Raw genomic sequence first — 14,336 nt, forward strand, 5'->3', positions numbered from 1 at the left:
ACGCAGGCTTCTGACATTCCTTCAATCTGCTCCTTCGTTCATGCATCACTCTGAGGTTGGTCTGCCTCCAATGGACCCCTCGCTACTTTGGATTAGAACCTTGGGGTGTAAAGTAGGACCCTCAGTTTCAAAAGATATACCGGAAGATTGTCTCTGCCAGGATTGTGCCCAGGCAAACCTCTGGGTTAATTCTATTAAGGAGGGTTTTAGGGATTTAGGATTAGCTTAACTATTTCTTAATCCATCAAACATAGCTGGATGTAATGGCCCAGATGAAGGTGGCATTCAGAGAAAGGTGGGGCACCCTTCATAAGGCAAATTGTGACAAACTCGGTAGCAGTTCTAACTATAGCTGATTAAAACATTTAATTTTATTTAACATCAATTTATAATTTGAATTGTAGCTTTAATATGACCAGGCTTCATTTTAACATGTTACATTTACTAGTGGCTTTTCCCAGGGATGTTGACTGGAACAGTACTATGCCAAGTTGCCCTTGCGATAGTACATCTAAACCAAGCCCTAGGCACTTTATTCTTCCTCGTTAGTGCTTCATGGCTGCGACTCTACGCAGGTCCAAGATTCAATCTTACAGAGAGGAGTTTATCTTTCTACAAAAACTGTGTAACCTGGAACTTCGTGTTGCAGTGGTCAATTTTGTTCACTGTGCGCTGAGAATTAGAAACTGATGGGGGTCTGTATAATGCACTTTGTTTAGTATATTTGGCTTCTCTTGAATGGGGTTGTTTTTTCTAAGTCTCTGTTTTTAATCCTTATAAGTCTTTCTCTTTCATCCTTATATGGAATACATTTGTATTGTTATTTGTTTTAAATTGTGCTTTTATGGTTCTTTGTAAGCCAAATAAAGTTATTTGACTAACTGTCATAACAGTAATCAGACATCATCATTTTTATTGATGGTATTTGGTTCCCATTACCCCATTTCTGAAGGAGAGAAAAGGATTGGTGTGTGGATACTATGTTTGCACCTTGTGGGGTCAAGCCTATCTGGTGCACCTGCAACATGGGTTCTCGTGTATCTCATGATATGGCCAAGATGTCCTATGAGTCTGGGCAATTTAGAAATGCCTTTAGAAGTGTAGCTGCAATGAAGAATTTATATCTCGTAGTTTAAGTTAATTTATCAGCACATATCGGTAGCCCATCACATGAAACTGTAACCAAACAGTTTGGAGAGGCCAAAAGAGGTATTGGGGCATTCAAAATACTTCAATAGGTAATTAAATAAATACGTTCTACTAAGGTGTCACAATGTTTCCTCTTGAAGTTGCCATGGCGTGCATCACTGTAACAAATTTGAAGAAGTGCCCCCATATCATAGATGTATTTATTTGATACTTTAAAGTAAAGTGATTGACTATAAAGCAACTGATTTGTCTTGGTATCTTTTTACAGTTGTTGCACTATAAATCAATACCTTTTTTATTTCATCTTGTGCCTTTAGACCTTTACTTTTAGTATATTTGTTTGTTACAATTACCTTGTACAGGTGTGAAATTAAAGTCGGCAAGAACACAGACACGCTCTTCCCCACTGAAGACTTTAATGGCAGGTCCAAAACCGCGTTACATTTTGTCACAACTGCAGCAAGAAAACCAATATGCATTTAGCCCATCCAGAGAAATGCCTGTCTTTTCCGGCCCATTGGAAGGTCATCTAATCCCAATGGCTATACCATTAGGTAAGGAGTTTGGTTCATTTTTGTGATTGTATACCATAAATTGTTCTATGTAGCTAATATCTTAGTGCCCGCTATTTATAGTAGTTTTAGAAGTATATTCCTAAGAATTATCCCTAATCCTTTGTGGGTTACTGGTGGCTGACACTTTTTTTGATTATTTAGCACAATTTGGTTTCTACTGGACTACAATTACCCAAGTCACATCAAATCATAGTAACAAAAGCATGGGTCCATTGATAAATCTCAGATGTTTCTCTCTGAAGCTTTATGGTTTTTCATCACTTAGCAGATTGTTAGCCAGTTAAACCTTTCATGGATTCCGAAAAGAAATAAAGCTGACAATGTATTTTTACATATACAAAAACCAATACAAAATGTATATCAACTGCACAAATGTTGACAATTATATTATTACATGACTAAATGCAAACTCATTAACATTTAGATATGGAATCAATATTTTCGATTATCAGTTCACCAATTAGCGCCTTTTCAATGTAGACTTCATATTATTATTGCTTTTAATAAATAACTTGGACGCACCATCAATTGTTGTTTGATATGTAAAGGTTGTTTTGCCTACTGCCTACTATCCAGTGTGTGATAGAACGGTGTAAAACTTGCACCCAAAACCCAAGTATGTTTCTTTGTAATAGGGGAAATTAGATCCCTATTTGCAATAAAGTACTTTGCAATAAACTACAGGCAAAAATTCGAATTTTGTTTCTTGTTTTTAATGTCTGTTGAACCTACATACTCCCTTGGGTTTTATGGCAGTTGAATCACTGTTAATGATAAATTAAGATAAAGAATTATTGGAAAATAAATGTTTTAGGTGCCTTCCAAAATGTAGGTAGGATAATGTAGTTTTCTGCAGATTTGTTTGGCAGAAAATCTGGATTTTACTAATGACACAGAGGCTAATATTATTGCAATCTCTTTTATTGCCACTTATCACAGCAGCAGAATATAGAACCTTAACAAAATTCAAACACAGTAAAAGACCAGAACCCCCAGCCATCTTTCTTTTTATCTGCGTACAGCAGAACCACAAGATAACATCAAACTTTTTCAATTAAGTGAAAACTATTAAATCCAAAGTCCAAATAGCATGTCTCGTGAAAAAAATCCAGAACCTCTTCCTGCAGCAGCTCCACACTCCTTTTATCTGCTTTTCACTGCTTTGCTCGAGCTACAAGAAAAATCAACAACACATACTGGGTTGGGTTAATGGGAGGGATAATATTAGCCTCTGTGTCTTTAATAAAATCCAGATTTTCAGTCCATTCAAGCTGCGGAAAATCTACATTTTATGGCAACCGGAGGCTAAAATTAATGCAAGTTTAAAGCGGTTGTACTAAACAAGCAACTGCATTCATCACCGGTTTAAAAAGAAAACTCCTGAATATTGCATCATTAGACCAATCTGCACATGTAAGAATGTCTTGCAAAGCATGCCCAGTATAAAAGTTTTGAAGCAGAAGCACTCCTCAAAGAATGTACACCAAACAAACTTACATCCACTCCAGCATTGGTCATCATTTCTTTCACTCATCGAGCAATAGTAGGAGCAGAAACCGCCTTATATGGGTGCCTAAGAGATATTAATAGCTGATGCTCAGATAAACATCTCAACTGAGATGTTCTCCTCTCATACTCCTTGATGCAACGAGCCACACATAACTTGTGAGGTTCATCAAAATAAGTACAAAAATAGATTCTGAATTTGTCTTGGTCCTTTTACTCAAATAAAAGCACACTCCCACAGGACTGAAACCCCTTCTAGTAACTTCCAAAAGCTCTTACATCTGAAACCACTGAATCCACCATTGTTTTCCATTCCTTCCAAATATTCAAGCACTTTTGACACATCCCAAACTGAATTATATCTAGAAACTGGCAGTTTGGATATTCTTATGCTCCTCATCAAACACCTCACCAAAACATCTGACCTATAGAAACACCATCCAGTAATCTATGTCCTGCAGTAATTGCTGATATGTGCACCTTCATTTTCCTGAATGCCAAACCTGACTTAAACAAAATTGACAAATAATTGACCACTTCTACCACATCCACTAAAATGGGATCAAAAGCCCTCTCTACACTCCAGATTACCCATTTTCCCATGCCAAGCTATACATTTTCCTGGTCCCTGGAGCCCAGGATTCTCTAATAAGATTTGAAGCGTCTTGTGACGGTCCTGGCACCTCCCAGACATGCCTGAAATTGTCCATGCTTTTGTTCTCAACTGACCTGACATTACCAATTTGAGCATTTCTCCTATTTGATCCGTTGCACCTGGCCCTTTTTGCAGGGTCATCCCCAATCATTTTGCCTCCTTCCTCCTAATTTTTCTGACCAGTTTTTGTTGGCTTTAGGACTCTGGGCACTTTACCACTGCTAATCAGTGCCAAAGTGCATATGCTCTCTGTGTAAATTGTATTGTTGATTGGTTTAGTCCTGATTGGCATATTTGATTTACTCGTAAGTCCCTAGTAAAGTGCACTAGGGATGCCTAGGGCTTGTAAATCAAATGCTACTAGTGGGCCTTCAGCACTGGTTGTGCCACCCACATTAGTAGCCCTGTAAACATGGCTCAGACCTGCCACTGCATTGTCTGTGTGCGGTTTTAAACTGCCAATTCGACCTGGCAAGTGTACCCACTTGCCAGCCCAAAACCTTCCCTTTTGGTACATGTAAGGCACCCATAAGGTAGGTCCTAGGTAGCTCCATGACAGGGTGCAGTACATTTAAAAGGTAGGACATGTACTGCTGTGATTTACATGTGCTAACAGTGAAATACTGCCAAATCTGTTTTTAACTGTTGCAAGGCCTATCTCTCTCATAGGTTAACATGGGGACTGCCTTTAAATAACTTTAAAGCTCAGATTCCCTTTGAGGACAGATAGAAATATGGAGTTTAGGGTCTCTGAACTCACAATTTAAAAGTACATCTTTTAATGAAGTTGGTTTTTGGATTGTGAGTTTGAAAATGCCACTTTTAGAAAGTAGACATTTTCTTGCTTAAACAATTCTGTGACTCTGCTTGTTTGTGGATTCCCCGTCTGGGTCAGTTTGACAGTTGGGCTGTTTACACCTCTCTTCTAGACAGTGACACAAAGGGAGCTAAGGTGTAGCATGCATAGCCTGATGAGCCATCTGTGCTGAGAGGGAGGGGAGGAGTGGTCACTCACACCTGAAAGAACTGTGCCTGCCCTCACACAATGCAGTCTCCAAACCCCTGGAGTGTGTCTGGGGCCTGGCCTGGACAAGGAAGGATCTTGCAAACACAAGAGACTTTGCTTTGAAGTTTGACAACTTCAAAGGCAAAAAGGGATATAAGTAGTAGACCCAAAACCTCAGATTTTTAGAATCTTTCTGGAATCAAGAAGAACCTCTGCCCAGGAGAAGAGCTGAAGAGCTGGAGGAGGAGTACTGTTCTCTTGCTGTGTTGCTTTGCTGGACTGGCCTGTTTTTGCTGCTTCTGCCTGAAAAGATTGCAAAGGGTCAACTTTGCTCTGTGTCCTGCTTGAGAAAGTTCTCCAAGGGCTTGGAGTAGAGCTTGCATCCTGTTGAAAGTCTCAGGGAAACCAAAGACTTCAGTTTCCTCAACCTGCAGCACTGGGAACAGTGTGCTTTGTGCGGTTCAAGAGGAGAAACCACTGTGCCACCGCCAACGAAGCCGCTGGCCTGCACAGTGACCTACCGCCGCCGCACCGAGTCGCATTGCCCTGCTTCGCACCGCGACCCTGTTCTCAGCGATGCCGTCTTTGAACGACTTCCCTAAGCCGCTGCTCGCACCACGACCTGTGGGCCCCACACTCTGGCATTGCCTGCTTACAAAATAGTCTGGGCATCCCCGCGATGCTGCTCCTGCTGACACCGGCCCTGCTGCCTGCACCATGGCCTGTGGACACCGCTCGTGAGATACCGTCTTGTCCTGCACCAGTCCACCGATGCCAGCACCATTGACTCCAGTGTCGTCACCAGCCATCCTGCCTGCACCGTGGCCTGTGGACACCGCTCTTGAGGGTCACGAAGCACCGCCCCGTCCCGCACCACTGGTTTGGGCCTACCAACGACAGCGCTTCAGCAATGACAATGCCGCTGCCTGCACTGTGACCTGGTGACACCGCACGTTGCACCGCCCCGCTTCACACCGGAGCCCTGATCTCACCGATTCTGCCATCATCGAGCCACTGCCTGCACCGTGACCTGTGGGCACTGCATGTTGCATCACCCCTCTTCGCAACGGAGTCCTGACGCCATCCACACCAGCGCTCCGGTTTTCATCAGCCCGGAGTTCGATCCACAAGGCGTGTGACTTCAAGGGCCGACGACTCCCGCACCAACTCCAAAACCGGCACTGCGATGCCAGCGAAGCCGCTCTCCGGAACTCACAGTGGAAATCACAACGCTCTGCAATTCCAAAGGTACTGTTTGCGGGTCTTCCCGACACCATAGAGATGCCACGGCTGATCTGAACTGTTGGCTTTGTTGATCACAACGCTGTGATAGCCCCAGGTGGAGCTATCGACTTCAAGGAACTGTATTTTTGAGTAAATCCTGCAGTATTCATATATTTATTACTGTATGATGGATTTTTATTTATTGGTCTTGTTTTATATAGAAAAATATTGGCTATTTTTCTGAAACTAGTGTGGTGTCTTTTTGTAGTGTCTTCATTTAATACTGTTATGTGCAAATGCTTTACACATTGCTTCTGAGATCAGCCTGACTGCTCGTGCGAAGCTACCAAGGGGTTGAGCAGGGGTTATTTGAGAGGGTATCTCTCTTATCCTGACTAGAATAAGGGTACCTGCTTGGGTAGGGTGCAAACCGACTGCCAACTAGAGACCCCATTTCTTACAGGATCCAACAGAATTACTGAAAACACTGGCAAAAGAATTGGCAAATCTATGGACATCTCTTGGAGAACTGGATGCCAGACCTGGGGCTTCCAAAGAGGAGTTACTTACACCAGCATTTCCTTCCATTCGCACATCATCAAAGTTACTTTAGTGATCATCGAAAATGGTGGAAACCCATATGGCTTGAGACCCCTCCAGTTCTGTCAGAATGCATCTATTCCCCTGACTCTGGGTCTGGATGCCAACTGAAAAATCTCTGCAAATGGGCATTCAACCTGTTTGCAAACAGATCCACCTGAAAAGGACCCGAACTCCATCAACCTCTGTAAAAAATAATCTGTTCAGTGTCTAATCACTAGTGTCCCTGTAATTCTGTGAGTACCAATCTGCTTCCAGATTCCTCAACTCCGGAATGTGCTCTGCTTGTACTAGAACATTCTGATTCAAACAATAATTCCAAAAAACCTTTGCTAGATCCACCAGATCCTTTGATCTTGGACCCCCCAACTTGTTCACATATCTCACTTCTGACACATTGTCCATTCTTGGCAACACTGAACACTGAGCCTCGTCATTCGTGAAACTCCTTATCGCAAAAGAACCTGCCAAAAGTTCTAGACAATTTATTTGAAGCCTCTTTTCCTCCTCTGACCATAAACCTCCTGTTGAAATTGGACCAAAAAGTGCTCCAAAAACTGCCAAACTCACATCTGATTCTATATTCATTTTAGGATTCTCCCACAAAATAGCCTTTGCATTCCAAGCCTCCACATTCCTTAACCACCATACTCAACCTCTGAAGCGCCTGGTAATTCAAAGGTCCTGGAAAAATAGCCTGACTTGTAGAGGACAGTAGAGCTAATATTCTTGCTAACATTATTAATTATATCTTTTCCATATTCAACACCTTCTGAATCTCCTTCCTTATTCTTTTCAACTCAGCAATTTCAGTTGACCTTGAACCCTAAAAATTGAGTTTCCTGATTCGGAATTAAACACAACTTTTGTCTTCACTTCACTTCACTTTTGTCTGACACAGCCATCCTTGTGCAATCTTCTACCTTCACCCGGTCCTGATCCATTGTAAAAATATCGGCTAAGTAAATTATTAGACGCAGTGCCTGTTCCCTTAACGCCGCTGCTGGACAAAGCACCTTTGTAAAACACCAAGGGGCAGAAGAAAGACTGAAAGATATACAAACAAACGTCCACATCTTCTCTGCCCGTCTGAATTCTCCACACAAGGCATATTGCTTACGAAACCCTCTAGATGATTCTGCCCCGCCACAATCGCACCCTTCCTTTCCAGCTCTAGAACTTCATTGCTTACCAATTCTGTAAGATTTAAACAGAATCTTATTAGATCTGGAAGACGTTTCCGAATCAGCTCTTCCTTAAAATCTATGTTATGCTTTTCCAATTGTGAAAAAATTTAACAAGTCTGACGCCCAATTTTAACGGCATACCAGAAAGGTCTAGACTTACCTGTTCCCTGGGAACGTCATTCTACACAACCTCCTCTAGATCTAGACTTCTGTATCTGGGGATACAAGTTCCCTGGTTGATAAGGTGTCTGATGTTGATAGGATCTGAAGTCTCAAGAAAATGAAGCCCTAGAGATACACTGCCCCCCTGTCGGGGTACCGACCCCCCCCCCCTCGTTTGCCCGAACCCTCCAAAAACATGATGGTCAAAAACCTTCTTGATTGTACGTGGAGATTTTTGTAATGAACTAAACCCTCCAACATATTTGGACATCTCTTCAATGAAGGCGTCACCAAAAAGCAGACTATTCGCATCCTGACCAGCCTTATTATTTGACAATTCTGCCAATTTCGAATCAATCTGTAACAGAAAGCTCTTTCTTGGTTCCACCAATATTCTCTCTGAATCCATTGTCTCTGTTCTTTCACATCCAGAGGCTTCTTTGCGATATATGCATGTAGTGCTTTTGCTCTTATCTAGTTTTTAGCACTTACATAACATACCAGGAATGCACTTCTGAGTTCAAAGAAGACTTTTATTGTTGTTAATTCTTTTCTAGCCGCAATATCGTGAATGACGAATCAGTAGATTTCAAGCACACGTTAATGCACAGTTTGCAATATACACAGCAGGTTATATTTATAAGATATTGAATGCAAAGCAAAACAAATACTTCACCGTGTGAGAAACTATTTACAGCTTCATCTTTCTAGGGTCTGCAAGCTGATGACTCCCTGTCAGCTGCGAGAAAGAGATTTATCTACCCACACGGGATGCTGGCAACTGGCGCCAAGCTCCAGCACGAAGTCAGGCAGATCCGAATCTGAATCTCTGCAGCCTGTGACATTCGTTACAAAGGTGTGCCCCCTCCTCTCAGACTCGGGAAAACTACGCAAGCCTTTGGAGACTGGCCAGGTCTCCGAGACTGCTCCTCTTCCCAAGCTCAAGCAGAGAAAAACAACCAATGTACCCTCTCTTATCAGGTCTAGTCTAATGTGAGAAGAAAACATCTTGGTTCATCTTGTGCAAAAACACAGCTTGGAAAACTACAGCTTGGATTCTCAACTGCAATGTCTAACTTCACGTTAAAGGCAATAGGCAGCTAACCTAAATATCAAATGCAATGTCTAGTGTCATGTCAAAGCCAATAGGCAGCTGAGCTGAATACAAAATGCAATGTATAATATCATGTCAAAGCCAATAGGCAGCTGAGCTGAGTATAAAATGCAATGTCTAATATTATGTCAAAGCCAATAGGCAGCTGAGCTGAATACAAAATGCAATGTCTAATATCATGTCAAAGCCAATAGGCAGCTGAGCTGAATACAAAATGTAATATATAATATCATGTCAAAGCCAATAGGCAGAATATCTAATAGCATGTCAAAGCCAATAGGCAGAATACAGAATGTAATGGCTAATGCAATGTCCAAGCCAATAGGCGGCGAAACTGGATACAGAAAGTAATGGCTAATGCCATGTCAAAGCCAATAGGCGGCTCAACTGAACAAAACATACAATTTGCTACTGGTGAACATTGAGCAACTAATATGCGCAGTGGTGAAACACAAAGTCATTGGTCAAACTCCATTAATGGCATAACAATGCATCTTCAGCCATATCAAATATCTTTGTAAGCGTACCTGTAAGATCCAACAATCGATCTTGGCACATTTTTAGACCCTATTCTTAACCTTTTCTGGGGTCATGTTTCCCTTTGCCAATTAATGCTATAATCTTAGCATCAAGATCTGGTGTAATTCAGACTTTATAGGCCAAACTTGGCATAGGCCATTCCAACCTAAACCTCAGGGTGACATTCTTTGGAATCTGCTTAAATAGCCAAGTCTCAACATACTCTGCCACATGAGGCATTGGAGACCACTCAGGAGGACAGAGGATGCTTCAAAAGTATTGAATCGAACAAAGTCTCCTGAAGGATCCATTAGACTCCGCATCCCCACTTTAACACCACCTAAGGGTTCGGACTGTTGTATGATCCCCACATCTCCCTCATCTGAATCAAATCCTGAGGAGCAACTCAACTCCACCTCTGTGCTGCCAGAGGAATCATCACATAGGACAGTAGAATGTCTGTCAGTCTTACTAAGCCTCTTAACTGCCTTCTCTTGGCCATTCCTCTGGTCCCCTTGTGTGCCCTCGACACCATCCTGTTTCGTGCAAACACAAAATCTCAAATCAGACACTGCAGATTTACTCTTTTTTGCACTTACTTTTTCCTTTTCCTAGTGTTTACGCTTCCTACTTACTTTTTTACCTTTTCTACTGTCTCCTCACCAGCAGACCAAAACCTCTCCTCCTGACAAGATAAACCTCTTGCTTATAATAAATCCTCAATCTTCTTTTCCATTCTGCCATCTGCCGGCAGAAAATGTATTCAGCATATTACTTCTCTTCTCTTCCAAAGAAATATCCATATATCCTGACACATTCGGCTCTGACATAATCTATTATACAATACACAATTACTAACCACACCTTAAAACCGTCTCAACACTAAGTTGAAGTATCACCCTCTGACAAACTCAAGGTGAACCCTAATAAACCTTAAATTATTATGAAAAACTAATTTAATTGAATTGTCCAAATGCAAACTGCGTAACAGCGGAAGCGCTGTAACAGTGACCTCCACCCCAATCTGTCAAGCCTTTTAAGTCATAGTAACCTATTGCATTATCCCAATCCTTCAAAATGGCAGCCCTACCAATGCTGTGCATGCATAGCAGGCGTACAAAACATACAGCCCTTCTTTAGTCACGCTGAATGTGACAGAAAAGCCTGCTACAATGACAGTGCTGCGCTGCAAACCAAATATTTTCAACAATCACAGACCACGTATGGGGCTAATTTAAAAATGTATGCCTCGCACTTAAATACTTAGTTGAGCGCTTTCCACTGATCTACATATGTGGCTAGGATCAACCGCTTCATGAGACTGTCAGGTGTTCTACACACGCAGCCAGGATCAGCCGCGTCATGAGACTGTCTTGCAGTCTACACATGCAACCTGGACCAGCTGCTTCTCATGTTTGTCTTGCGCTCCACACACGATACCAGGATCAGACGCTTTGCGAGGCTTCTGCCCACTCCCATTGGAAGCCTACCATTAAACTGAGGCCGTTCAAAAAATTCTAATGGTCCTCCTAAAGACAAGGTACTTTTTAATCAACAATTCTAATAAGAACAGATTTGACCTGACTTACTATTAGTACATCCTAATACTTAGCAACTTTAAAACTGCTTATATAACAGCGAATCAAAAAGACTGGCCAACTTTGGGAAGACGTTTTTTTTCCGTTAGTCTAGCGCTGCAGTCCTTGAACACCACATGCCTTTTGAGCCACTGTTCCCATACTCTCTGGGATACGGTCGCGCAAGTGTTGCCTCATGTTTTGGAGGACACTCGGCCCTTCTCTCCCAAGCCGTTACAGATGGGAGGGATGCAGCAAAGTTCATGATTCGTTGTGGACTGGAATCAACCAATTCATTGGGCAGATCGTTGCATCAACTGTGGCCTTGAGGCGCCACGCCTGGTTAAGGACTTCTGGCTTCTCTGAGGATGTCCAGCAATCCTTGATGGACATTCCCTTTGATGGCACCCGTCTCTTCGGAGACAAGACAGAATCAGCGCTTGAGCTTTAAGGACTCCCGAGCTACGACTCGGTCCCTTGGCTTCGCAGCTGCTTCTCGTCCCCAACAGTCCATCTTTCGCCCCCTTTCATGGCTTCGGAAGGGGCACCCAACTGCGTTCCTTTCCACCTGGCCACCGACCTGCGCATGCTGTACAGGCCCTGCATGGAGCCGCCTAGTCCACCCCATCTCTGCCTCTGCCTCCAAATCTTTCTAGTCCGTCACAACATCCAGGACCAGTTGGAGGCAGGATTCACATCACCTGCCCTACTGGGAATCCATTTCCACGGACAGGTGTGTGTTGCAAATTGTCCGAAGGGGCTACTCCTTCCCCTTCGAGACTTCTCCTCCAGCCATGCCACCATTATATGATCATCTATCGGAGGATCATTTGTCACTTCTCCCAAGGAGGTCAAAGTTCTCCTGGCCAAGGGAGCCATAGAGTGGGTCCCTGCACCAGAGGTAGGTCGTGGTTGCTATTCCCGCTACTTTCTGGCACCCTATCTTAGACCTATTGTACCTCAATCTCTTCTTCAAGAAGGAGAAGTTCAAGATGCTAACCCTAGCTCAGGTACTTTCTGCCCTGAACCCTGGAGACTGGATGGACTTGCAGGATGCCTATTTCCATATTCCAGTGCTGCATGCCCACAGACGTTACCTACGATTTGTGGTAGGTCATGAGCACCCCTTTGGCCTTACCAGCACCCCTAGGGTGTTCACAAAACTAATGGTAGTGGTTGCAGCTCATCTGCGCAGGTTAGGGGTACCAGTCTTCCCTTATCTCGGCGGCTGGGTGTTGAAGGTGTTCATGTCCCAGAAAGTCATCTCCCACCTCCAGACTACAGCGAACCTCCTGCATTTGTTGGGGTTCATTATGAACGTGCCGAAGTCACAGCTGACTCCCTTTCAGACGCTCGCTTTCATCTGGGCTGTTCTGGACACAATGCAGTTTCTGGCTTATTCTCCCGAAAAGCGAGTCCACGATATTCACTGGTGGGTCAACATCTTGCGGGCTGTCTGAACATCAGAGCAGACAAACTCAGCTGTCAATGCATAGTCGATCACGAATGGCATCTCCATTCAGAGGTGGTGCAAGGTCTCTTTCAGCAGTGGGGAGAGCCTTGTTTAAATCTGTTTGCCTCATCAGAGAGCGCACAATATCAGCTGTTTTGTGCATTGGAGTTTCCAAGGCGGAACTCGCTCGGCGACGCTTTTTGTCACGTGTGGCACTCAGGCCTCCTGTACGCCTTCCCGCCAATATCACTTCTGCCCAGAGTTCTGAAGAAGATCAGGCAAGACTGGCCCCAAGTAAGCATGAAGAGTCTGGTATCCCAAGCAATTGAGCATGGCCATCGATCGTCCGATCAGACTGCCCCTTTGGGAGTATCTTCTGTTGCAGCAGCAGGAGACGGTTATCCCCCCAAACCTCTCCAGTCTCCGCCTCCTCGCGTGGAGATTGAGCGGCGGCAGTTGACTGCTTTTGACCTTCCACCCACAGTCTGTAATGTCATCTTGGCAGCCAGGCGTCCCCCCACCAAAACAGTATACATCTGTTGAAAGAAATTTGTAGCATGGTGTATCATTAAGTCTGTTGATCCCCTCTCTGCCCCGCTCTCAGAGGTTCTACTCTTTATTCTCTCTCTTGCCCAGCAGGGCTCTACTCTGAGTACCCTCAAGGAATATTTGTCTGCCATCTCTGCCTTTTTAAGGCTATCTGACCAACCTTCCTTGTTCAAATCTCCCACTGTTGGGAGGTTTCTCAAAGGCCTCATGTAGGAAGCTGGCTCTGTATATACTATCTCTAAGTGAGAGATAGTGTGCACAGAGTCCAGGGGTTCCCCAAGAGGCTTAACAGAGGCACTAATAGATAGTACTAATGCTCTATTTGTGGTAGTGTGGTCGAGCAGTTAGGATTATCAGAGGATAGTGTTAAGTATTTTTTGTACACACACAGGCAATAAATGAGAACACACACTCAGTGACTTAACTCCAGGCCACTAGGTTTTTATATAGAAAAATATTATTTTCTTAATTTATTTTAGATCCACCAGAGTCAAATAGCAGGTAAGTACATTTAAATGTAAGGTACTTTGCATAGGTATAGATGGGACTTTGAATAAAAACAGTAATGTACACAATTTGACATAAAATGGCAATAAGCTATTTTAAAAGTGGACACTGTAAAATTCAACAGTTCCTGGGGGAGGTAAGTACAGGTTAGTTTTTGAGGTAAGTAAAGAACTTACAAGTTCAATCTTCGGGGCATAGGCAGCCCACCGTTGGGGGTTCAAGTCAACCCCAAACACCCAGCACCAGCAACACAGGGCCGGTCAGGTGCAGAGATCAAAGAGGGGCCCAAAAAACATAGGCGCCTGGAGACCAAGAGTGCTCCGGTTCCAGTCTGCTTGCAGGTAAGTACCTGTGTCCTCGGGGAGCAGACCAGGGGGTTTTGTAGAGCACTGGAGGGGACCCAAGTAGGCACACAAAATACACCCTCAGTGGCACAGGGGCAGCCGTGTGCAGTGGGCAATCAAGGCGTCGGGTTTGTAATTGAAATCAATGGAGGGAACTGGGGGTCACTCTGACGATGCAGGCAGGACACAGGGGGGCTTCTCGGGCCAGC

The 14,336-nt window shown here is 43.7% G+C and overlaps 1 protein-coding gene across 3 annotated transcripts in view; it reads left to right on the forward strand.

The window, feature by feature from the left end:
* Positions 1–14,336, forward strand: part of KIAA0586 (KIAA0586 ortholog) — a 587,996-nt gene that overhangs the window by 210,765 nt on the left and 362,895 nt on the right. For all 3 annotated transcript variants that reach the window (XM_069207463.1, XM_069207462.1, XM_069207464.1), the window contains exon 15: positions 1,512–1,703. In XM_069207463.1, coding sequence (XP_069063564.1) covers positions 1,512–1,703 — 192 coding nt within the window. The remainder of the gene's footprint in view (positions 1–1,511; positions 1,704–14,336) is intronic.

Source organism: Pleurodeles waltl, chromosome 9 (genome assembly GCF_031143425.1).
Source record: "Pleurodeles waltl isolate 20211129_DDA chromosome 9, aPleWal1.hap1.20221129, whole genome shotgun sequence".
In the NCBI taxonomy this organism is placed as follows: domain Eukaryota; kingdom Metazoa; phylum Chordata; class Amphibia; order Caudata; family Salamandridae; genus Pleurodeles; species Pleurodeles waltl.